The sequence below is a fragment of the Protobothrops mucrosquamatus genome, unplaced genomic scaffold, assembly GCF_001527695.2.
Source record: "Protobothrops mucrosquamatus isolate PMUCROS unplaced genomic scaffold, P.Mucros_1.0 scaffold741, whole genome shotgun sequence".
Lineage (NCBI taxonomy): Eukaryota > Metazoa > Chordata > Lepidosauria > Squamata > Viperidae > Protobothrops > Protobothrops mucrosquamatus.
In genome coordinates, this window is record NW_015387013.1 from 191,397 (window position 1) to 216,560 (window position 25,164).

The 25,164-nt window shown below is 41.3% G+C and overlaps 1 protein-coding gene across 1 annotated transcript in view; it reads left to right on the forward strand.

The window, feature by feature from the left end:
* ZNF609 (zinc finger protein 609) overlaps window positions 1–25,164 on the forward strand; it is a 45,374-nt gene that overhangs the window by 7,607 nt on the left and 12,603 nt on the right. The window contains exon 2 of the mRNA XM_015818444.1: window positions 21,683–21,908. Within this exon, the coding sequence (XP_015673930.1) occupies window positions 21,683–21,908 (226 nt within the window). The remainder of the gene's footprint in view (window positions 1–21,682; window positions 21,909–25,164) is intronic.

Genomic DNA, 25,164 nt, shown 5'->3' on the forward strand with positions numbered 1-25,164 from the left:
CTTCTTCACCCAATGCAGCAGAAGCAAACCAAAAGGTTGGACACACACGCTCTGTAACTTGAGAGTTGATAGATTACATGTTTAAAGTCAAATAAATACTTCTAATGGATGGTGTGGTGTACAATCCCTGGGAGCTTAAGTTCAAAACAAATCTTTTTATTATGCTGAAACTCTTATGATTAGATAAGCTTCTATCTGTTCTTTTCCTTACATTCCTAGAGCTTCTAGTGGTTATTTACTTAGAGGGGATTTTTTACCTTTAAGTATTTCTTTAAGCAAAATAGTTATGCCTGAGCTTGCAGATGAACTGATAGCATGTCCTCTTAATCTTTAAGGGGAATTATGTTGCACTTGACATTTTTGTCCACCTACTGAGCCCTTCCCAAGGACCTGAAGTAGGCAGATGTTTATAATAATAATATGGCATTGACAGAATCACCATCACTTAATTGCAAATGGCAGCTTTACTTGGAACAGCTTACATCCTGCGACGATACCTTTTAACACCATCCCAGGTCCTTGGGAAGGATTCAATAGATGGGCGAAAATGCTAAGTCCAGTCCAAACATCTGGCTGTAATGAACAGTAATAATAATCTGGGCTTCTGTCTAGAAGGAGGAGGGATGACTTTCAAAGCTTGTGCCTTCTGAATCCCTTTCCTCTCATTTATCCAAACATTGAATTGTTAAAATTTCTAAGTAATTCTTCAATGGATTGGATACAAAAGCAGTTAGGGAGTGCAGCAGGGCTGTTACAGGAGTAACATAACAACACTCGAAATAACTGAGGGAGCTGACATTTGGAGGGCTTCTCACACATTTGCCGGTGGAGGGATATGGTGTTTATGGGATTGTTGGAAAAATAATGGGCAAAGCCCTCGCCATAAGCACTTTGGTGTGAAGAAAAAAAACGCTGAGCTAAGTATAGCCACAAGCTTTCGATCCCCTTTTCTCCTGGAGATGTGACAAAAAGGGCAGCGGCTCTGTCAGAGACAATTTCCCAAGCCATCAATTTCCTTCCTTCTAAGCCAGGCAACTGCTCCCGATGACAAGGGCTGAAGGCCAGCGAGCTGGAGTAGAGGCATGCTTATCATTCCCGTTAAGTGGTGCCAGTCAGTTGCTGTGATTCTAAAAATGCCAGCAGCAGTAAATATAACCATTCCTACTAAAAGCAGTTTTTCGCCAAGCAGATACTACACTGAAGTCTTGACTGCTGTTGCTATTCACGTTTACTTTTTCCCTTCCACCTATCAGTCCAAAAGGCTATTTATTCGTAGCTAGAATTCCCAATGCACCCGATATATTTTGAGGCCAGTAGATTTGCAAAGAGGCCAGGAATTATCTGTGGTGTTATGGTAGTTGCGCTGATTTTTATTTTCCATTCTAGGAGTGGAGACACCATCTATTAACTATTGCAGTGATGGCGAACATTTTAGAGACCGAGTGCCCAAACTGCAACCCCAAACCCACTTATTTATCACAAAGTGCCAGGGCCGCATCAGCATTGTGGTGCCCTCGGGGGGGGGAAAGGAGGTGCCTCTGAGTGCCGCCTCTGGTACGGAAAATCCAGGGGCGCAAAAACGGGCCACTGTGCTGCAAGGCGCAAAAATGGCTGCCGCCGCGTCGCAGGGTGCAAATACAAAGCGCTGCACCACGCAAGAACGGGGCAGGGCTAGTGAGTATCACGCAGGCACTAGCCCCGCCCCATTTGCAGCGCATGCGTGCTCGCAGCCCCGTGTGCGCATGCGCGCATGTAAAATGCTTTCCCCTCCCTTTTCTTCCAGTCCACCAATCGACAATGGTTGGTGACCTCTGCTCTACCACCTCTACTCGAGCTTGCTAGTCGGCCGCTTTGCCTCCTTTGTGCTGGGTGGGGCTCCTGCTCCGGGCGGCGGTGGCGGCCTGATGGACCTACTGCTGGTGGAGGTGGCGCACGTGCCAACAGAGTGGGCTCTGAGTTCCACTTCTGGCACCCGTGCCATAGGTTCGCCACCACTGAACTATTGCATTCAAATTTCCACTTATTTACTGTGATGTGTTACCTCCTTTGCGTTCTGACCTAAATATTTCTGGAATGCACCAGAAGGTGGTCCTCTCTTAGTAGAGCTTCCAGTTGCTGCTCAAACTCTGCTCCTTTTGCTGTGCTCTCTGATTAGCTGCTGACTGGGCCGCCTTTGGAGGACTTGCAAATGAAGGTTTATTTCTTTACTCCCCCCCCCTTCCCTGTTTTAGAAACCAGGCCAAAATCTGGTGCATTGGCTTCTAATTTGGTATCCAGTATGTATATAAAAGTATGTACCATTAACCCTGAGATGCCATAGGTTTGAGATGAGTTGCTTTTTTTCTGGAGACGTATTGTAATTGAGAAATACACTGTTCTTGTTCTGTTACACCAGCCTTGTGAGTAGAAGAGATGCATTCAGTGAGAAGTAACGCATACACACACACACATATTAATGATTTGTTTCATTTTTATTCTGCTTTCCTTATGCGACATACATGCTTACATGCTCACTCCTTCAATCAACCTGAGATCACCATTTCATCAAATCAGATCTTTATTATGATCCTAGATAAGCATCACCACCATTTCTTTTTCACAGCACTCCAACATTTTCGGAGTTGTGAAAGCGTCGATGAGCTGTGCAGTGGGTTGTTGCCTTGGGCTTCGCATCGGCAGTGCCACTGTTAGCCTCTAGCAAAAGAATAGTGCTCTGAAGAAGTCTTTCCAATGGTTTTATTTTGCCTTCCGTTTCCTTGTTGACTGTTCAAACATCACTCAAACTATGAGAGAATTATTTTGGCTTAGGCAGTAACATTAGCCAAACACATTATACCTTATTCCATTTTTTAAATCTTCATTAGGCCAAACCACAAATGCAGTGGTGCCTATAAGATTACCACTGTGTTCATAAGAAAAAACTAAAACATTTGGCGTTTTTGTAATTATTTTTTCTCTAAATCACATTTGGGCAGTGGTTATTATGGATGCTAAAACATCAAACATGGTAAACTACAGTAGCTTATACAGCACACTAAACAAAAAAAAAGCATTATGGCTTATTGTGATTACTTGGTTCATAGAGTACACTAAGCTATTAAAACTGTTGTTTATGGTTTAATGTGAGCCTAACATATTAATAGTCAAGGAAAGGTCTAATGCAGCATGCTCACAACAATACTTGTTCAAAATAAGGTTTCCTAAAGGATATCTAATATGCTTTTATGCTTCTCTTTAAAAAAAAACCCCTCCATGATGTAATAGAGCAGAGGTCCCCAAACCCCGGTCCGTCGACCAGCACTGGGCCTCAGCATGCCAGAATCCGGGCTGCGCAAACAAGTGAAGCCCCATCCATGGGATGCAGGCAGCACACGAAACCACGCCCCCTCCGGTCCGTGGAAAAATCTCTCCCCACAGAACTGGTCCCTGGTGCCTAAAAGGTTGGGGGCCTCTGTAATAGAGCATCTGATAATAAAAAATATGTATATTCTCTCTGATGTAGTTGATACTAAAGACGCCCCACTCCTAACAGTTCTCAGTTCTTAATAGCAGGCTCCTCATTTCTTTAGCTGTCTATGTGACATATGTTGGATTCTTGAGATAGAAGAACAGCCCTTGGGTCTCATATTGGTCTTAGCGTGCCCACTGTGATCAGGTATGGTTCATTGTAGATTTCTTGGGACAGAACCTTGGAAAGGGAAAGTCGTGTGCTGAGTCAAAGTCCTCTGCGCATCTGAAACGTCTATTATTTAAGATGGGATCTATTTAGTGATAGCTTGAAACCCCGTTATATTTCCACAAAACAACATTTTTTTAAAAATCTTTTTCCTGTTTTGTGCTTTCCAGATTCGTTAGCCTGGTTCAGGACCCATCTGCATCTTGTATTAGTAAGCCCCTAAAGGTATTGCATGGTTGATTTAGAGCCTCTGGACTCTCCTAGCAGGCATTATGGCAGATGGCTTTTGTTCTGCTTTTCAGGCCCGCTTGCCAGAGGAGGTAATTTTTGAAGGATTTGATATGTCAGCAAATGGAAGGGGAAAACTGGTGCCTTTGCCCATGCCTGGGAAATGGGCCAGCACTGGAATCACACTTAGGCTGGCAGCAAAAGCAGCAAATTCATAGAAACTAACTGCTGCAGCTGAAAAGCTCTGGCAAGTCATTTGGGTTCCTGAGCAGGGGAATAATTGCAAGAACATAATACAGACAACTACACCTAAGGAAATAGAGGTTTTCCTGTTATTAATAGGGAACCTTTGATTCTGGGTCCCATGATTGTGCCTCCATCCATCCATTGTAATACCCTGTAAGATACCCTAACACAGTGGTTCTCAACCTGTGGGTCGGGACCCCATTTGGGGTCGATCGACCATTTCACGGGGGTTGCCAAGCAAGGCTGGCCGCCATTTTTTTTGTCCGCCATTTTTTCCCCCTTTTCCGGCGGGTGCCTTACCTCCCTTGGGCTGGGCCAGCTGGTGGTCGGCCTGCTCCGTCTCTGCCGCTTGCCAGCTACGCCTTGGCCGGCGCAGGGGGCGGAACCACGCATGTGCGGCGCTCCCGGGCAGGGAAAGTCCTCGACTTACGACCGGCTGGGTAGTCCTCGACTTACGACCGGTTTAGTCCTCGACTTACAACCGGTTTAGTCCTCGACTTACGACCGGTTGGGGTCGCGGCATTAAAAAGGTTGAGAACCACTGCCCTAACAGAATATTGGCTATAAAACTTCTTCTGGGTCTACTGGAAATGAACCAGGGGAGGTAGATGGATGCGGTTTTGCTTTTTTTAAAGAAAGAAATGTTAAATGCAAAATAACAATTTTAATCGGGTCCGTTCTACCTTATCACTGTTATCTGCATCTTCTGTTGTATTCAGATGTAATAATGCTGCAAGTATTAACATACAAAAAGCAGGTTTTCTCTTTGCAGCTCCAGAAGTGAAAACAGCTCCCCTGAATTACTTTGGGCTCATTCTCTATTACGTATGCTGAATGTGGGTTTGTTTGAAATGGGATTTAAACATTAGTTTCATGTAAAAAATGCTGAAATTGGGTTCTGCCAATCTCTGTGTCCAACAGGTAAATACTTCCTAAACATATTGTCGGGATAGCTAAGTGTGCTCCCATCAGTGGTCCTGCCAACTGATGTTCCTTTTTGTCATGCCAATCTGATAGATTTTGCAATGCAGAAACATTCCTGGCATTTTTGCCTCAAGTAACAATTGCTGAATGAATCTTGTATTGAGTAGCTGAATACATCCAACCTTTAGAAGGTTAAGGGTTTCTCAGTTGAAGCCAGTGAAAACCAAAGAGAAGTTGGGTGTCCCCACTGACATTCAATAAATAAATTATCTGTGCGTTTTTGTATACTTTTTCTGATGTTTCCCATACTTTTATTACAGCCAGTGTGTATAACATGCTTGATGGAGTGTCAAGAGCTATTATCGGGATTCATCTTGGATGTTATAAAGAATCTTTTCCCTCAAATAAACTTGCTGTTCAGGATTTCTGGGAATTCTAATCTACAGTTGAAGAACATGACATTGGAGAAGGCAGTTTTAGAAGTATATATTCATCTTAACGCATACTCCTTATGCTGTATATCTAAAAGTTTCTCCAGAAAGTGCAAATTAAATTATAACAATTAAATAGAAAAAGTGCAATAGTTTTCTTATGTTGTACACTGCTACAAATATTGCTAATGCCACACATATTTCATGGAAGATACTTATTGCAGTCAACATGATGAATTTGATTTATCACATTTTACTTGAAAGTAAATTCTATTAATTGTATTAAATACATTTCCTGAATGGTGCAATCATATAGGTATGGTTTTAAGTGCATACCTTATCCTTAGTATTTTCATTGAACTTTATTTTAGAATACTTCGAAGATGTGGGTTACTGTTCAGGCTACATATAAGTATCATTTATTTCCATGTGACTTACTCATCTCTGTTATATATCCTCTATTAGTTAAATAATTTGGAATGGAATGAATGTTTTCCTAAACTATTTTTCTTTCCACTGACGTGCTGTGAAGGATTGCAGACAATATGCACAGTGCTGTATGTTGCGCAGTGTGCTGTTGTGAACATGCCAATAAGTGCTGATCTCAATTGTAAAAATATCTTGATTTGCATGTACCTAGCCATAATATGACTTTTTGTTTGGTTTAGTAAGATACAAAATTATGGTGTAGTATTATGTATAAACCATGCAACTCTGGCTTGTTCAATAGACTGTAGTTTAAAATCTTGGCTTGACATTGTGAATGCAGTCTCAGATCTCAATCGTCTGTTTAATCCTTTGATATCTCCAATCTATTCAGTCTTTCTCCTGTCACCCTATTCATTCCACCCCATTCATTCAGCATGGTGGCCTACAAAGACTTGTTACTATTTTAATACCTATCACTTGTTAAAACTCTATTCTTTTTTCACTCCTTAGTCTAGTTTGCAAATCACATACCGGTAATTGTTCTGAGAAATACTAGAGCTTTAGTGTTAATCATTTTTAAACCTTTTCAACAATGGTAGGTCAAAGCTCTTAACAAACAGTATGATGCAGTCAGAATTCTGGAGTTGACTGGATATGTTATCGAATACAGTTGGCATGTAGGTGAGAGGATAGTGGATTCTTCAGATTGGAAAGGAATTGCATTTTGCTTTGTTGCTCTCCTTTAATGGCAAAATCCGAATATCCTGTGGATAGGAATGAGAGCAACAACTTGCTATAACCATGAACTGCATGCTTAGTTTCTGCTCTTCTTTGTGCATGGAATCATCCCTTCACATCTGTTGAACAGATGGAAGCTACTGTACTCTCTTTTCTTTTTTCTTTTTTGTGCGCGTTGGAATGAACTCGCTGCCATGTAGGAGTAGAGTTCTTTTTCATGGGTAAGACCGTCTAGGTTAAAAAGAATTCTAGCAACATGTAGCTTTTTGTGTCTCTAGTGAAATGTGATCGATCAAGAAAGCTCTCTTCACGACTGCAAAATACAAGCTTCTGTCTTGCACGAATCATTGTACTTAGGAGCAGCAACTCCTTTATTAGAAAAACATGGTTTATAAAATCATGGAAAAAGCCTATTAACATTCTTTCCAAGCACTGGTTGTGCTCAAGTTCTCTGTGTTCTAATTCTAAAAATGCTTTTTACAGCCAGAGTGCAGCCTCTTTCCAAACATCCATGTGCTTGGATCCTTGCCGAACACGTCCATCAAAGAATTCTGGGAAGTAGTTTAGCAAGGAGCAGGCAAGGACCGATTGACGGAGGAAGGAGATGAACCTACACTGGGCAGTCTGCTAGTGCTTCATTTAAACCACATCCAGTTTCAATTATCCAGTTCCAAATATTACCCACCCCGCCCCCTGTGAAAAAATTGAATGATGAAGGCCAGGAAAGTTAACCCAGTGTCCTAAAGTTTGGGGATGTTTGTCTTTATGTTATTTGCTTTGCTCTTGTTATTTGGTTTTCCTTGCTAAATAAACTCTACAACAATCTGAGAATGCACCATGGAGAGAGAATTGTTTGGTAACACATCGCTCTACCTCCCTGCCTCTTTTCAACCAGCAGCTACATTGACAACATTACAATTTCACCTTGCTCTGCTTGGAATATTCTTGGCTTTGTTTCTCAGATAGGCCAATTCTGTGGAACACTGTTTTTTGTTTGTTCAAGTTATATGCTGAATGTATATTTGGCAAAGCTGTTGGAAGAAGAGGAATGCGATTTTAAAATTGGAGGAAGAAACAAACTGCTATGCTGATGGCACTAACTAGTCCCCCATTTCTTGAGTACACACTTTTGTTAAGAGTCAGCATAATATTAAATCTTGAAAAAGTCGCTTTTTAGCTGAGCTTAATAATCTGCTGCCCCATGGATAGTAATAGCCATACAGTATATTGTTTGTGGTAATCTTATTGGGGTCTGCTGGTTTAAGGTCAGGCCATTTAAAAATCTGACAAAGTTAACGTCTTGTTTTAGGGGCTACTCAAGTCTTAAAACTAGCAACTGGGTACACCCTTCCAGTCTATAGAATAACTCTGTTATTCTAAACCTGGAGGTATTGTTTCTGTTGGCTAAAGATTAGAATAGATGGTGAGTCTGTTAGCTATATTTGTGTGACTGGTTTATCGAATTAAATAACATATTGTAAAGAGTGTTTTGGTCGGAGTTGGAATTGTTGGTGTCCATAAAAATTACATCTTTTAGAAGTGCTCTGAATTCATATTTGATTAATGCTGTGTGTGAGTGGTTACCCTAATCCCTGGTAAAAGGAATTCTATCAATAATATCTTACTCTAGCAATCATCTTGTGGTATTGCTAATGAAACAATAATGTGTAATTGCATTTTTTTGTTTTTTGGGGGGGTTTTTTGCCATTGGACCCATTGCCATTGATTTACAAGGGAAAAACAACAACAAGGAACTGAAAACTATTCAGAAAGTTTTTGTTTAGTCAAATTGTGGCCAGAACAATGTATGCTTATTCCCCTATCCAAGTACCTTTTGTGTAATTGATAGCCTGACCTAGGCATTTTTATAGCAATGTTTATTGTTTACATTTACAGATTGCTGTTTCATTATATGCAGTATATTTCTCAAATGATACTCTATTTAGGCAGCACAAGAATGGCATATCGTATATTTGGTTTCAATAAAATTGGAAGAGGCCTGATTTTCTGATAGCCTGTCCCAAACGGCAAGTAATTATACTTTTTTTTTCTTGGTTTGTGCTAAATGTATTTTGTCTTGCCGTTTTTCTGAGAAGCCAGAGAACATTATAAAGCTAGAATTTGATGGCGTTGATTGTTCATTCTGAGAATAGAAGAATTGGAAAGGTTAAATGGAATATCTGATAATTTCCAGACTGGGCAAGTGAAATGGAAAAAAACAAGGATATAGATGAATTATTCCATTTTGTATCTTGTTATATGATGATTGTGTTGGATAAATTCCAAGGTCCAATACTGATGGAGTAAATAGCTTAGACGATGTAGCGATTCAATGTATTCAAAAAGTTCTTGTAGCAAGATGGCAAAAAAAAATAAATCACATTTGCTCATTCACAGCAGAATAACAACAGAATGTTGTGATTTTTCATATCCTTCCTTCCTTGTATCTTTTAATCCAATCCAATAACTCATGCATTTGGAAATCTTGGTCTTTAAAAGACAACATTCCTTTAATATGTTTCTGTACCAGGTCCAGGACAATCCTGACCTCCTTCCCTCTCTTAATTTCTCAACAATTCTAAAACCTAGATCCAGCTTTGGGAGAAAAGGCAATTGCCTGCACTAAATTGGCAAGCCCATCTCATTGTGCTGTTCTGAAAGACATAGTAGGCAGTGTTTGTTTGGTAGGGTTGGTTAGGAGCAAGACTGTGAGAAATGCATATGCGAGCCCTCTGCAAGTGGTATAGTATGCAGCTAACCAGGAAGAGTTAGAAATTACAACAGGTGTAATGAATGCTTTTAACATAGTAAATCAGGAAGCAGCAATAGCAGAAGCTATTAAACCATACAGGAAAGAGTGAACTGCAGTTATAGTGAGTCAACCAGTGGGTGATCATTGCAAATATTCCTATGTTTGACAGTCTTTCTCCTGACCATAATTTTCCTACTGGGATCTGAGTGGCGTTAGCTATTTAGAGTTCTGTAGCTGCAGAAATAGGTAATCCAGCTTCAACACACTTAGGCTCCAGATAGAATTTCCATACATACCTTAAGCGGTAAATAAAAAGTGCATGAAATTATCAGGTGAACCCTCTTATAGTTGTACTCCCTTCTCCAGCACCGGAGATGGAGAATCCACCAATGGGTTAGCCCATTAGACCTAGTCAGCCAAACTTGCCAGGCCCGTCCTTGGCCTGCTATCCTCAAGTGATTTTTTCCCCAGTGCTGTTGTAACTTCAAACAGTCATTAAATGAATGTTTGTAAGGCAAGGCCTGCCTGTATGCACTTACTGTGTAGATCGGAGGTCCCAGGCACTAGCGCTGGTGGGACGCTCGGGGCGGGGCGGTGCTAGCACCGGCGGGATGCTCGGGGTAGCGCTACTGCAAGTGTGGGGGATGAGTGCACGCACACACATGTGTGCATTGGCCATTCCTTCAAGTGGCCCGGTGGCCAAGAAGCCACAGCCCGGTAGTGGGCCATGGTCCACAGGTTGGGGACCCCTGGTTCAGATAATTACAAAAAACATGCACATTTCAGGATGGTGATTTCTACCTTCCAGTTGCTAGGGAGTGTTCTTTTCCTCTCAATACTGAAAGGGGATTGTCATTAATATGAGGAAATGGTGATTCACATAGGCAGCCTTGTATAGTTGAAAATTTGAAATGGCTTCCATTCTTACGGAGAGTGAAAATTGGTTAATGTGTAGAAAGGCTCGTGCTTCCCCAAAAGCTATAATTTGCTGTGATCCATGTAACTCCCTGTTTGCATTGCAAGCAAATAAGAAGTGCAAACATTACACTCAGAGAATTTGTGGGTGGCAAAGTCACACAGTGCAAACAAGCGAGAGGAAAACTATCTGCCATGAATTGCAATCAGATCATCTTTCTTGTGGGAGCCCCAAAGCTCTTTGTGATCATATGGAAAAGCAACTCTATTTTTATTGGTTTTGGACACACTGTGACTAAACAACTCACATGAGATGTTTATGCTTGGTTGTTCTGTATAGTTAGTGGAGTTGCACTATTAGTTTGTGAAATGATTGCTCAGCCATATTATATAAAGTGTTGGATGAGCAGACCTGCTGTAAATGATTAAGATGGTGCTTTGCATATGTTGAAGTTGCAAATAATATGCCTCTCCAAATAATGATAAGCCAGTATCCATCCCCCTAGCAAAACTTAAAACATTTTCCTGTATATTTTCCTTTTATTTTGGTTAAACAGACCCTCCAGAATCAAAGAAAAACACGTTCTAAATCCCAAAATACACTTTTTAAATATCTGCTCATCATGTGATCTTAAGAGATAACAAAGCTTTGAAACATCCATATTGAGTATGTGTCCAAGCAGCATTTGTATGGATAAAAATTAGTGTCCAGACCCAGTGAGCAACAATTGACTTGCCTAAACTAATGTATCTTCTACAACTTGTGGTCCTGTGACTTCAGTGTCTGCACAATGACTGCTTCATCAAGTACAAGTCAGGATTTCATGGTGCCATGATATCAGTATCCTTATCTGAATAACTCAGGAGTCTAAAGTTGATTGAAGTGCTGCGATATTTACCAAAGCAGATAAAGAGTCAAGGTACAAATTCTTACTGAGCAGTGAAACTAAGTGGAGAGTCTTCTGCTTTTTTTTTCGATTTTTTTTTTATTTTTCAGTTTAAAATGACATACAAGTATATAGATTAGGATGGCAAAATGGCATAGATGCTCTTCAAAGCAAACTCCACTTCTGGAGATCATATGAATATCTTCATACAGCTTTTTTGGTGTCCCTATTGTCGTATTGCTTTCTTTAATTATCTTTATTTTTTTTTTCAACGTTCCATTCTTTCCCACAGCCCAGGAATCCTCCCTTGAACTTCTATCCAAAGTAGAAGATAGATTTAATCTAAGGCCTAGCCCAGATTAATTTCCAAGCCCAGGATGATGGACACTAAAACCACCATTGTGACTTGTTTAAAAAAAGGGACAGATTATGCAAGCTTTAATGTATGGACACAGATTAAATGGAGAAAATTGTTGACTATACTGGGTTGGTCTTTCCTCTCCCATGGTTTGTTCTTTACAATGGAAAAATCAGTCCTTCAACTCAACTCAACCGTCCTAATATAAAAGGTCACCATCTTGCTAAAATCTCTTTAATTTTTTTTTAAAAAATAAAAAAAATTAGTGAATGTAAAAATCTCTCCTCAACCCATACCGGGGAGCCCTGACACAGGGACGCATGTCAAAACTTTTGGTATCTCTGTAGAAGTTTCTGTGCCAGCAGAGACCCAGAGAGAACAAATGAGCATGCAGTGTCGCTGCAAATATTAACCCACATGCTGTGTACAGGTTGGAGGAGAATTTATAACATACGTACGTTTTTGAAGCGGAAGATGTTTGGCGCTCTAAAGTCTCTTAAGTAGGCAAGACAACATAATTTCAGAGCTGTTTATCCCTCAGGCAAGAAAAGACATCTTCTTTCAGTCTGTTAATTATTAAAGCCTCCAACTTGTTATGCTATGCATGCCCCAGTACTTGCAAGTTGTATGTACTTCAGAGGAGGATGGAGTTATTCTAATTTTCTCCCCTTGGAACTCTTTTCTGCAGTTATTTGGTTTCCTCATCGCACATGTAGTTCTGGGTGGCTAGTTCAGGAAAGTGGGAGGCTAAGTCATACTATCTCAGTTGTACAATCTACTACACGGGGAGCGGGGAGCAGGAAGCTTCACCTTTCTTTTGCCCGTCTTAAGTAATCTAAAACATTGGGATTTATTCCAAAGAGGACTAAATATCTCTGTATTCTGGCCAATTGAACACTTCTCATGCACATCGGTTTTGTTTTCCTCATTGTTTGCTATCACACCAAGATCAATAAACCATGCTTTCCCCTTTAGTTAGGAACAGGGCTGTGCATCATAATGGGAAGCGAACCCCCAGTTTCACTTGAAAGCACCGACTATGATGTGTTGTTTTGGATACAGCGGGGAAGGGGAAGGGGAAGTGAAAATAAGAACCATAGAGAGAGCTTGCCACAGTTGCCGTGGATGGCCTCATTCTCACCGTGCCAAACGTATTTATAAAACCCTAGTTTTATGTTTAATGTTAGGGTGGAAAATAGCTAATCTTTTTAGCTAATATAGCATAAGCTTCCAGCTGTGTAAAACTTTTCTGAAGTGGAGAATGAATTAATGGGAGAGGTGAATACAGTCCTCTCAAAAAAAAATAATACTTGATGGTAAGAAAATGGAACATACAACAAATAAGAAGTGCATGAAACTATACTGTACTTCTCCATCATACAGGTAGTCCTCAGCTTACGATCACAATTGAGCCCAAAATTGACGTTGAGAAATTTGTTAAGTGAGTTTTGCCCCATTTTACGACTTTTCATGCCACATTTGTTAAGCGAATTGCTGCAGTTCTTAACATTAGCAACATGACTGTTAAGTGAACCTGGTTTCCCCATTGACTTTGCTTGTCAGAAGGTCGCAAAAAGGATCGCATGACCGCAGGACACTGCAACCGTCATAAATGTGAGTCGGTTGTCAAGCATCTGAACGTAAATCAGGTGACCCTGGGGATGCTGCAACGGTCGTAAGTGTGAAATATGGTCATGCCATTTTTTCCCCCAGTGCCATTGTAACTTCAAATGGTCACTAAAATGAACTATTGTAAGTCAAGGACTACCTGTAGTTAATGGAGAACAAACGATAAAAGAAAGTTTTCAAGTATTAATTACATAGAACTAGAAAAAGAAGGTTCTTCCTAGAAACAGCCCTCAACCTATGTTCGTAGTGGATTAGTCTGTGTGACTCACTTACAGCCAGTCTGTTCATCACATTTTCTCTTTTGTGCTGGGCTAAGCTCAGCTTGAAACGGTTAAGCCACTTTTGAAATATAAATTGGATTTTTTTTTTCTTCGCTCATAATCTATTGGTGATTTCTTTAAAAAGCCAGAGTTAGAGACAACGCATTAAGCCAGCCCACTTGTCTTGCAATTTGAGGAATCGCATCCAAAAGAAGTAGTTTGTGTTTATTTTGCGTTGTTTTTACTGTATTTCTCCATCTCTTTGATTCTCCCTGGTGGTGTTCGGTAACATGGAACTTGTACTCACTGTAAAATATATGTTCTCCAAATCTGCAGGTACTTTCACACTGTTCCTTTAAGTCTTAAAAACAACAGTTATGAAGCAATAGGTCTTATGATCAAGAAGGACAAGGAACAACATTTTCAAGGAAAATAATAGCCATTCCAGGAGAGTCGAAACTAACACTTTAAATGTGTACAATTTTAACTCATCACAAGACAGAGGAAAGGGATGGATCTAGTTCCTGATAAGCATATGTGGCTTTTAGTTGCAGCAACTAAGAAATCCCCCCCCTCCCCGCTGTTAGCCAAGCTTAAAAAAGAATCTGGAGACCACACCCTGGATACACACAGATGGTTGAAATAGTCCTTGCCTTGCTGAAAGTTTGCAAAATGATTACTCTCTAGTCATGCCAATTAACTGAAGACTGGTCCAAATATGTTCCCTGAAATGACCTTATCAACCATAAATATGACAGCTGGTCCCTCCAAACACATTCCTTGTAGCGTCTGTAGATGGACCAACTAAGGAGAATGTTGGTAATGCTAAAGTGGCAAAGACATCATTTTCTAATTTAGGCCATATCTTGTAGGCTTGAATAAAAGCAAACTTTTTTTTGTAACCTCACCAGTGTTGTCGTTCCGGAGTCTAACGTAGTAGGGACATCTTGTCATACAGCCAGTCAATATTCAGGTATTAGCTTTTCATTTATATCTATATCCACACATACTATACATACACACACATTGGCAGTTCATGTGCCCATATTTAACTTGGATTTGCAACAATCTGTCAAAAATTAATAGGACTGTGTTAATTAAAACTAAATTAGGGAGTTTTATGTAATACTAAAGAGCAGTTTTAAATTAAGCTACGCATGTTTACATTTACTTGTCAATGTAGTTACACAAAAAGTATTGTAGGCACCTTTTACTGTTTGTATATTGAACTATATTTAATTCAACACAGCTGTTAGAATATGAATAAAATAGATTATCAAGATTCAGTCACCTCAATGTGAATTGCATTTGCTTTTATTAGATAATATTTACAAGCCATTTAATAAAATGAGAAGTGCTTGGCCATTTTAGCAGTTTCTGTAGCAAGTATTATGACATTGGAGTCATTGTAACGAACAAATCTGCATTTAGAACTACATACCTTTGATGTGAATAATTTCCCATCTTGTTCGCGATATTTATTATGAGAAGGAAATTATCCTCTTAAACATAATCTCAACTTGAGATGTGGTGGAAGTGTTCACAGAGCCTGCTGTAAATAAGATTTTAAAATGATAACTCTACCGTCCAGGGTTGTATATTTGTGCTTTGGGGAGAAAGTCTTTGCCAGCAGAAAAAAAAGTCTATAAAGGCAAATTTTATTCCATATCCTTTTAAAATAGTACTATGTTTAAAATTGCACAGTAATCCAGTTAAGGTGATGTTGCCACACATAACAATTATAGTACAAGGCATTCTTGACAGTGACAGTTGGAATATGTACATCTTAAGACACTGCGTGACAGAGTCAGGCACGGCTCTTGTACCACCCACAGGTGCCGGTGTGATAAGAGATCTTGTCATCATGTTCTGTTCATAAGCTACATTTAATTGAACGGGGGGGGGGAATACATGAAATTTTGCCGTGAGCATTAACATTTTTCACATTTGCAGTACATTTCGTGTTCACATTATGAATAAAGTTATTGAGTCCTTGCAGTTTCTTATGGATTTGATCACGATTCCAAAACTTGCAGATTTGGGGGGGGGGATGGTTTCCACTGTTTAGTAATCATTATGAAATTATCAGCTTTTCATTTACTTCTCGCTAGTATTAGTATTGAATTAGTTCAGGTTGCAAGCCCCATTCTGTCCTGAAGGACTGACTGTCCTTGCTTGTTTTAGAGTTGCTCAGTATCTCCACTGCTTTGTTTCTGTATCTAATATTTTAAACTTCATGTTTAAACCTCATGATTTGAAAAAAGGCGCAGAAGGTAAGAATTGTTAATATCCGTGACAAAATGTATTCTGTATTCTCTTTAATGAGGAATAATATATACATTATGTCGCTAGTATACTAATAAATTGATATTATATGAGGGTTAGCATTCTAAAATGTACCTTTTTGATTAGACCAAATGTGTTCAAACATCAGACTTTCCATGAGGTAACTCTCATTGTCACAAGTGCCACAGGTTCTTTGATTTAATAAATTGGCGTTGTATTAAATGGGAAAAAATATCACAGGAATATGAGAATATTAATCCCACATACCTGTAGGGGACTAGGTTCAGAGGAGGCAATGTAAATATTGGGCACTGGAGATACATCTGGTGCTTTGATGTTTACTTAATCTTGAAATGCTTTCATCTCGTTCTTACAGAGAGCAAATAGTATCATAATTCCCTGTGCTTTCTCTCTCTTCAGTTGGCTATAACTCACATTAAAGTTGAAATCTAAAACGTTGCAGTGAATTGTTAAGAGCACTGCAGCAGAATGCAAATTATAGATATATGCATATGACAGCTTAGACATGTAACAATTCCATTTTGCGTCCTGCAACCTTCATGTCATTTAGATGAGATGGGCGACACACACAAATAAATAAATAAATGTCATTTAATAGGAAGAAAGGGAAGGGTGGAGAGTGTTTATTTAAAGCACACTGTAACAGCAGCTGGATAACTGCCAGCCTATACCACTTCTAAACCGCCGCCCCCCCCCTTTTTTTTGCAATTCCCAGAGCACCCTCAAATTACATCACTGAAATTTAGTGGCAGTTAATAACCAATTATTAGCAACATAACCTCTAACCAATGTTTGACGGAACAAAAGGAATAAAATATACCAATTGTTAAAGTTAATTTACAATCCCATAGGTGCCTGCATTTTGTATCCATAACTGCAATTTAATAAAAAGGTACATTACACTTCTGCAACCAATGTATTTCATGAAAGATTTCAGCATCAGCATTTCGTAAACGTGTCATGTGACATCTTCCCTTAAAGATAACACCATCTTTAGGCATGGGTAGGCAACCTTGGCTCTTTTATGACTCGTGGACTTCAACTCCCAGAATTCCTGAGCCAGCATGGCTCAGCTTGGAAACCTCTCCCTTTCCCCTCAGCACGGCTGGCTCAGGAATTCTGGGAGTTGAAGTCCACAAATCATAAAAGACCCAAGGTCTAGAACTTTCGCAAGTGCTAATGTGAACCTTCTATTTATTTATTTATTTATTCTAGACTACAGGGGGGAAAGACACAAAAAAGGGAGGGAAAGAAATGGAACAGAAAGTGACAAAAATGCGTACAGAAAAGCAGCTCAATTTTTAAAATATAGTCTTAACGATAGGCTAAATCTAAAGCTTTACTATGTATTTTTCCCAACAAAGATCGTAAATGCTGGCTGAGTGTATTCAATAAAGACATGACATAGTGCATTGTTGAGGTGTTTTGTTTAATCAGAACTCCTTTATCTATTGTAGGACTTAAAGAAAGCAACAGGTCGTTTGGTTATACTGCAGGATTACAGATAGTTCTAAAGAGGTCAAAAACTTTCTCTCACTAATACCTATATCCTTGTTTAGATAAACATCCTATTCTCATTTGCAGTTCATACGTGGTTAAGGCAGAAACTTGATCAATGATAGAAGAACAACTCCCTTTCCCTTTTCTCCCCGTCAGATGTACGTTGATCAGCAGCATTGTGTCATAAATTCTTTAAGAGCTCCCTCTCTTCCCCCCCCCTCCGTTGTCTCTTCTTTTCTTTCATCTTTTCAAAAGCTAATGGAGGAAGGTTGAGCTACTCGCCATCCCCGAAATATGAAATCCCCCCATAAAGGCTTCTCACTTACTAGATGGCTCTCAGCAAGCTGCTTATAATGCATTGTGGCATAATGCAGATTACAAACGTGACCAAATGATAATTAGCAAAGCTGGAGTAGCAATTAGCGTTCTTCTGCTGAGTACTGATTACCTTTCATAGTAGAAGAGCAGCTGAGCAGTTTGCAGACCTACAACTTTCCTGACTCTAAACACTTCAAGAAGTGCCCCATCTCTGCCTCCAGGGAAGTGTTGTGGTGAACCAATTTCCATCTTCCAAGACAAATTGACGGTCCCTAGTTCTTTGCCAAATGTTTTGCTGTAATACATGAGAAGGAACGAACATCTGCTCAGGATTAGAGCATAAAGATTTCTGGAGCAGCTGATTAGGTTTGTTTTTCTTCTCTCCCAAACAGCAGGCAGAAGTCTCTACTTTATTCTATCTGGTGGTAAAACCTTGACCTTCAAGCTGGCAATGTTGGGACTGCACCTATTGTGCCCTTAGCAGAGAATCAATCCAGTTTGTAGTGTTAGAATCAAAAATTACTTCCTTTAGTTACTATTGTCAGAGCTGCTTTGAAAAAAAGAAGGGAAATAGCATGGCATCTTTGATTAATGCAGCCTTCCTTAGCCTGGAAACCCTCACGTATATGAACTGTTAATACGTTATTGTATTTATTTGCTTCACTCTGTTTTTGTTCTTTTAAATTTTGCTTTGATTGGTCAAATAAATATTGATTGACTTCTGTTTCTGGAATCTTAGCAGTGATAAAGCTGTAATAATGTGTTGCTTATGTTCTGACTTGGGTGAGGTGTCTAGCTGCCCCCACTGCCCTTGTTTTTTTGTGCTGGGAGAGCCTAGAATTTCTGCTTAGCTGAAAACAGGGCACCATGTTTATCCTTCATTCTTGGTGCCTTCCTTAAGCGGAGCAGAAAGCTAACTACATCAGTATGCCTCCACAAGGGTAATCAACAGGGTCAAGGATCCTGTTCAGCAAAACGTAAGTTACTCCATTCCCTGTGGACACAAATACACATAGACAAACTCAAGGAGAGAGAGCGAGAAAGGCATTTGTGTTATGCTGAGAACCCAGACGCCCTGCAAATGGGGGGGTTACGTCAGGGAGCTTGCACATCTGAGGTATGGCTTACTGCCCTTGAAAAAAAAAAAAATAGGGTATAGCTTCTGTTATCTGCCTGGACAAACACAGCCAGCTCGATCACTACAGATTAAAAAGGCAGACAGTATTAAATGTTGATCAGATAAGATCGGCTTTGTTTGGCTAGCTGTCCAGAGCAAACATGTACACAGAAGAAAAAGAGCCTAACGCAGGCAAGCAGGCAGTGACACTCAGGGTGATTTTTTCTCCCCTGCTGTGTTAACTTGACTGGAAGTGAAAATCCATTCCCAGAACTCAGCAGTGCCTACATTCTTGGGCACCGAACCTTGCCAGAGGGTAGACAGCTGTTTCCCTCAGTTATTGCTTATGTGATGGGGGAGATTTAATGAGATTGTGTGCACCGAAGGATAAATACAAGCGTTTCCTTCTCTTCCTGGTCCAGCAGAGGCCCTGGCGGGCTTCAAGATAATTCTACTATCTTCTAGGCACGGCTGTACCTGTCAGTTGAAGGGGTTTAATAAATCAGGGCTGCAACTCTTCCCTTCCGCAAAAATGTTTGCAGGAAGAAAAAAAAAATGCATAGATGCTCCTCTGATGTTCTGGACAAGCAACACTGAGCGTGCAAGATTCAGCTTGCTCCATTTCACCGTGTTTAATTGCTTCATAAAAAGACAGTGCTAGCCCTGTGTGAGTGAGAGAGAGAGAGAGAGAGACAATTTGCAGCAACCAAAGATCTGGCAACCGTTCAAAAACAGAATTAGCTTGAATGAGAGTGTGTGGCTGTTGGCAGTCACGTTCCATAAATAACCTCTGATTTTATGGTCGCCAATACTCACGGGGAAAGAGGATGCAGGTTATCTTTTGGCAAAGGGGATGCGATCTGGGCTCATCTGAAACCAAAAAGCCAAGCTCCAGTCTGCAGCAGGCGGGCAGATTTCCCAGAGTGACATCTTGAAGGCTTTATCTCCCTGGATGTGTCTGCACTTACCAAAAGACACTCAGACCATCACTTAACTGCAGAGTGACATGTCATGGAGTTCTTGAATTAGCTGATGATGCGAGGGACAACAATAGCCAAGTTAGAAGCCTTGTTTTATGGAAGGAGTGCGCTCTGGGTGAGCAGCCAGCATTCTCACACTGCAGCTCATGTTTCAGCCTAGAAATCTATTAACTTTTTCCGGTGGATGCTTAAATTGGGAGAGTGAGATTGTTTTGCTGTATGCAACAGTTAGATCTCTGGGTTGGGTGAATAACAATATAGACCAGTGATGGCGAAACTTTTAGAGACTGAGTGCCCAAACTGCAACCCAAAACCCACTTATGCATCGTCAGATGCCGGGTGGGTGTGGCCCATTAGCTGGGTATGGCCCATTGGGTGGGCGTGGCTGCGGTGATAACAGCAGACCGGGTGGGACTAAAAAGTTCAATCAATCAATTCCAACTTTGCAAGATTTTTTTTTTCCGTGAGAAGTTGAAATTGACTGATTGATTGAACCTATTTTTTTTTTTTGCACACGGCGGAGGCCTAAAGCAAAAAGGTTTTATAAAACCCAGCTGAAGGCCTAGGACTGGGGCGACAGCACGCGTGCCCACAGAGAGGGCTCTGAGTGCCACCTCTGGCACCCGTGCCATAGGTTTGCAACCGCTGATATAGACACTTGATGGCAGGCATCAAGTGCCTTTTCCATAGGAAACCCCTGTCCTTCACCAGGCAGAGACTTAAGAGATTGGACATTTATGTGTACCCTCAGATGGAAAACCTAGATGTCATGGAGAAAGTTGTATACGTTTATGATGCTAGTTTGCTCCGTATAAGAATCCTATTATCAAGGAGGAACATTTGTTCCGTATGAAAATTCTATTTGAAGTCTAAAGTGGCACAATTCAGGCATAAACTTGCATGAGGCGGTTTGATGTAAGATGGGCAGCTCTACCAATGTTTTGAACAGGTAAATAAACCTGTCTGCCTAGATTTTTACCTCTTTTTCTCTCCAGATGAATATCCATTAGTTCAGCAGCCTAGCAGAGAGACAAGTGCCGAAGAATGGATATAGTTGTGTCATGAATTGAGAGGAGGTGTTCTTGGGGAAAGGTTAACGTTTTCCCATAGCTCAGACATGTCTGACACAAGGCCCAGGGGCCGGATGCGGCCCGCGAAGTGGTTTCATGTGGCCCGCAAAACCATCCTGGAAACAGTGAGGGAACGGCCCCCGCTGCCTTGGCCCTGGCCCAGGCCAGCCGGGAGCCAATGTACAATTTTGTGGTGGCCATCTATGCTGAAACGCATTCAGTCTTAGCTCCACAAGGCCGTCTAGAAACAGTGAGGAATCAGCCCCTGCCGTGTTGGCCCTGCCCCCTGGGTGCATGCTGGGGAGGGGTCACCCGTTGTGAGGAATGAAGAAATGGACCATGCCTTGGCGCTTGCCCCAGTCCCCCCCCCTTCTACCAGAGACCCTCAGATCTGTCCCACTCCTGCCCAGGCCCCCACAGGCACCCTTGACGCGAACGATATAGAGCTGGCCATGCCCACCCAGTAGGCCACACCCACTCCATCCACGCCCACCCAGTAGGCCGCACCCACCCTGGCCGCACCCCCCCCCGAGAGCAACCACAATGCTGATGCGGCCCTCAATGAAATTGAGTTTGACACCCCTGCCATAGCTGGTCAGAATGGCCAAGTCAGCCTGTCTAAAGCAGGGGGGGGTCCAATCTTGACAACTTTAACATTGTGGATTTCAGCTCCCCAGAATTCCTTAGAAAATTCTGGGAGTTGAAGTTCACAGGTCTTAAAAGTTTCCAGAGTTGGACACCCTTGCTCTAAAATTCTTCACCGATAAATACGTTAGATGTTAACTTACTACAACCACTCCTGAAGGTAAGATCAAGTGTAGCCCAGGTTTGGGAAGATGCATGTGGTGGTGGGACCCAGGGATCCCTCAGTCGTTGTCATGCCTCAGTTGTGACTGCTTCGTTTTCTGTCTTTCCAGATGGAGTCTCCTGTGTCCACCCCTGCAGTGCTACCACTGCATCTTCTTGTCCCCGTTGTTAACAATGATATCTCGTCACCCTGTGAACAGATAATGGTACGCACTCGCTCTGTAGGGGTGAACACCTGTGATGTGGCACTAGCTACTGAACCAGAGTGCTTGGGCCCCTGTGAACCTGGCACCAGCGTTAATCTGGAAGGCATCGTGTGGCAGGAGACAGAAGACGGTAGGTGTCCTTCAGTATACTTGTTTTAGACTAGTGCTAGTCACTTTGATCGATATAATGTAGTAGATCATACCCCCACTGTAATTTGCAGGTTTGCACATGTATATGCATATAGTGGCTCTGTGTCCTGGACTGCAGGGGTAGGCAACCTTGGCTCTTTTATGACTCGTGGACTTCAACTCCCAGAATTCTTGAGCCAGCTATGTTGGCTCAGGAATTCTGGGAGTTGAAGTTCACGAGTCATAAAAGAGCCAAGGTTACCTATCCCTGTCCTAGAGTCAAAAAGATGAACGCATTGATTTGAAGCTTTGTTCATTCATGAATCTGTTCTTTGTTTAAAGCTTGCATCAAGCTTGCATTTTCTAAAGCCATCTTTCCAAGTCATTGTTCAGTTAAGCTCTTTTAATATTTGCACCTCTGAACGCAGTGTAAATGTTTGTAAGATGGGCAAATATTCTAAATTGGAGAGAAACTTTTGATCTCCATTTCAAAAAACGAATGAGTACCTTCCTTTGTTTCGTAAGCTAGAATGTCCTCTTCCACCAGCTTTCCCACTGTATCTTCAGCCCACCCCAATCCACAAAAATGCCTTTTTAAGAGACCATAAAACTCTTTTTTTGTTGTTTCTGCCCACAAGAGATTAATGCAGCTACCCCTTTAGAAACTTCTGAAGAGGTATGATTTGCCTTGGCAAGGAGCCAGTAACAATTGGGAGATAGTCAATTATCTTTGGAGAGAGTGATACAAAGAAGCATCTTGCTGAGATGCAAAATGCATATCCTTGGCTGTTACTGATCCATTTTGATGCGATGCCAGTCAGAGTGGAATTGACAGATTCTGAGAGGTTATAATTTGGAAAGACAAAAAGGCATGCCGACAAATGTTCTTTCCAAACTTACTTGGCCCACACACTTGTGTATCTTCAGGAGCTTGTGTGAAGCTGGCTGACTGACTGAAGATCAGAACCAATTATCTCGTCCCTCAGCTTTACCGTCTTCGGTATATTTGGGGTTTCCGCTGATTGCTTTCTTTTTCTCTATAACTGAAAAACATTCTAATGAATAGGTGAACCCGCCAGACAGGATGAGACAAAAATAGAAAGCTCGTGCAGAGTTTTCTTACTTTCACCATTTGATAGCTCTGTTAGCTGTCAAGTTGCATTTAGGTGGATGTTTCTATTTCTTGTTAGTGGCAATTCGAAATATTGGTTCCCGAGCTGTCGATGAAAGAAGGGGCCGACCCATTGTCAAATTGGTCAGGTTTTGACACTGGTCCTTGTATCCTAAAAAACCCAAGCTCCATCACCCTAGCAGAACTCCTGAAAATTGTCAAGAAGGTCTACCCGCTGATCAGGATCTGAGCACCTTCCACGTATTTCAGAGAAAACTACTTCAGGAGGCAAATGAGATGACGATACTCATCCTTGCCTGCTTGTTACTGTCTTGAACGTTTGCAGAATTGCCCTTTTCTAGGATAGCTATAATTTCAGATCTTGCCTAGAGGTTATTCTGTGATTCCTGCCGCTTAACTATTTTTAGCCTGCACTCGTTGTAAACACGCAGAGTTCTTGTCTGCCACATTGCTCCAGCTGTGCCACGGTTCGTACTGTCGGAGAAATAATATAACCCCCACAACAAAGTCTTTGCATCCTTTAGATCAATTTTGGACTATTATATTGTTGTGTGTTCTAATTGTGCATTGGGCAAGACAGTGGCTCCCTAGTTAACAATGGTACTTAGATTTCAGGTGATTCAAGTTTGCCTGATGAATGCATTTCTCTTATATGATATATGATGCCAAACCAGGAAACAGATTCCCACAATCCTTGTTCATTTACTTTTGCTGTCTGTAGCAAGCAAAGCTCTTTTCTAGGTGGGCAAGCAGAAGATTTTTAAAAATGCTGGTTCTTCTCTTTCCCTCAAATCCTTGAGATGCCAAGTAGCACTAACAACATCAGTGTTTGGGCAGCAAAGTGAACATTTTTTACGCAGTTGCTTGCACGTTTGGGCTACTTACCTAGCGACTTAGTTCACACATGATTTTCAGTATAAAATGAAGACGTCATTTGTTAAGTTTTGCTGAAGCCACAGTTTCCAGTACAACTAAACATGTAGGTCATTGATACTCTGATAAATTGGAACTCTTGCATCTGAACTGATTACAAGCCAATTAACTATGAAATTTGTCATATTTTTGTTTGCCTTAATTGAGTCGAAAGGATGCCCCGGTTACGCAGGAGGGCAAAAGGGTGGAAATGTTTCCTGTGGGCATCAACAACGCTGGTTCAGAGCTCTTAACGGCTAAATTTGTCTCTCCTGAAATGATTGACCTCTGCGCAAGTTGTAGCCCTTGTCTTTGCGGCTCCACAGAGAGCTTTTTTTTTTTTTTTCATGGCCATCTGCTCTTTTCGCTGAGTAAACAGACTTCTAACTACAGTACTGCTTGTTCTGTTCACCTGCCTCGTGCAGACATACATCATGCTGAATAACAGCAAGGATATTGTAAAGACGCTTAAGACGGCAATCATAGCAGTTTCTCTAATTCGGTTACGCGCAGTGCTGATCTGCTGAGATCATTAATGGATTTAATTATACCAAAACGCAGCCCTCTCCACTCACTCACAGCCTTGCCAGCCGCCTGCTTCCCATTTCCTCTTAATTGTGATGGATGCCATCTGGAGGGGAGCCAGTAATGGAAGGGGAGGGGTTTTGATGGCCGCAGACCTGCTCCAGGTGGGAGGCAAACCCGGTTTCCGCCCCCTTCAAAGTCTGAGGCTTGAAGTACCGTTGCCCCTCACCTGGGAAATGTCTCAGCCAATAGCAGTGGGGCTTGCAGTTTAAAAAAAAAACAACCCATTGTCTGACACGCAGATCTTCATAGCAACAAGGATCACTGCATGGCAACAGCAGCTGCTGCACAAAGGAACCATCAGAAAGAATCATCTTCCTCCAAATCTTTCTCCTTCCCTTTTATCTAGTGGATGAGAAGCACTCTGGGTTGCAATATTTCTCTCTCTCTCTCTCTCTCTCTTCTTTTTTTTTTTTTTGAGAGGTATACATTTTCTCTGAAAGAGGGCAGGCAGTTCTGTCAAGTCTCCAGTGGAAAGAAAAGGAGGGGGGGGAGGCCCTTGCATTGTAAGCTTATAGCAGGCCAGCTCTTTGAATTTTGCATAATTAAATTCTGCCGCAAGAGCTGAAACTTCGTGATGAAGCTCTAGTGTACAAATTGCAGCCTGTATGCCAGTTTGAAAGCGTCA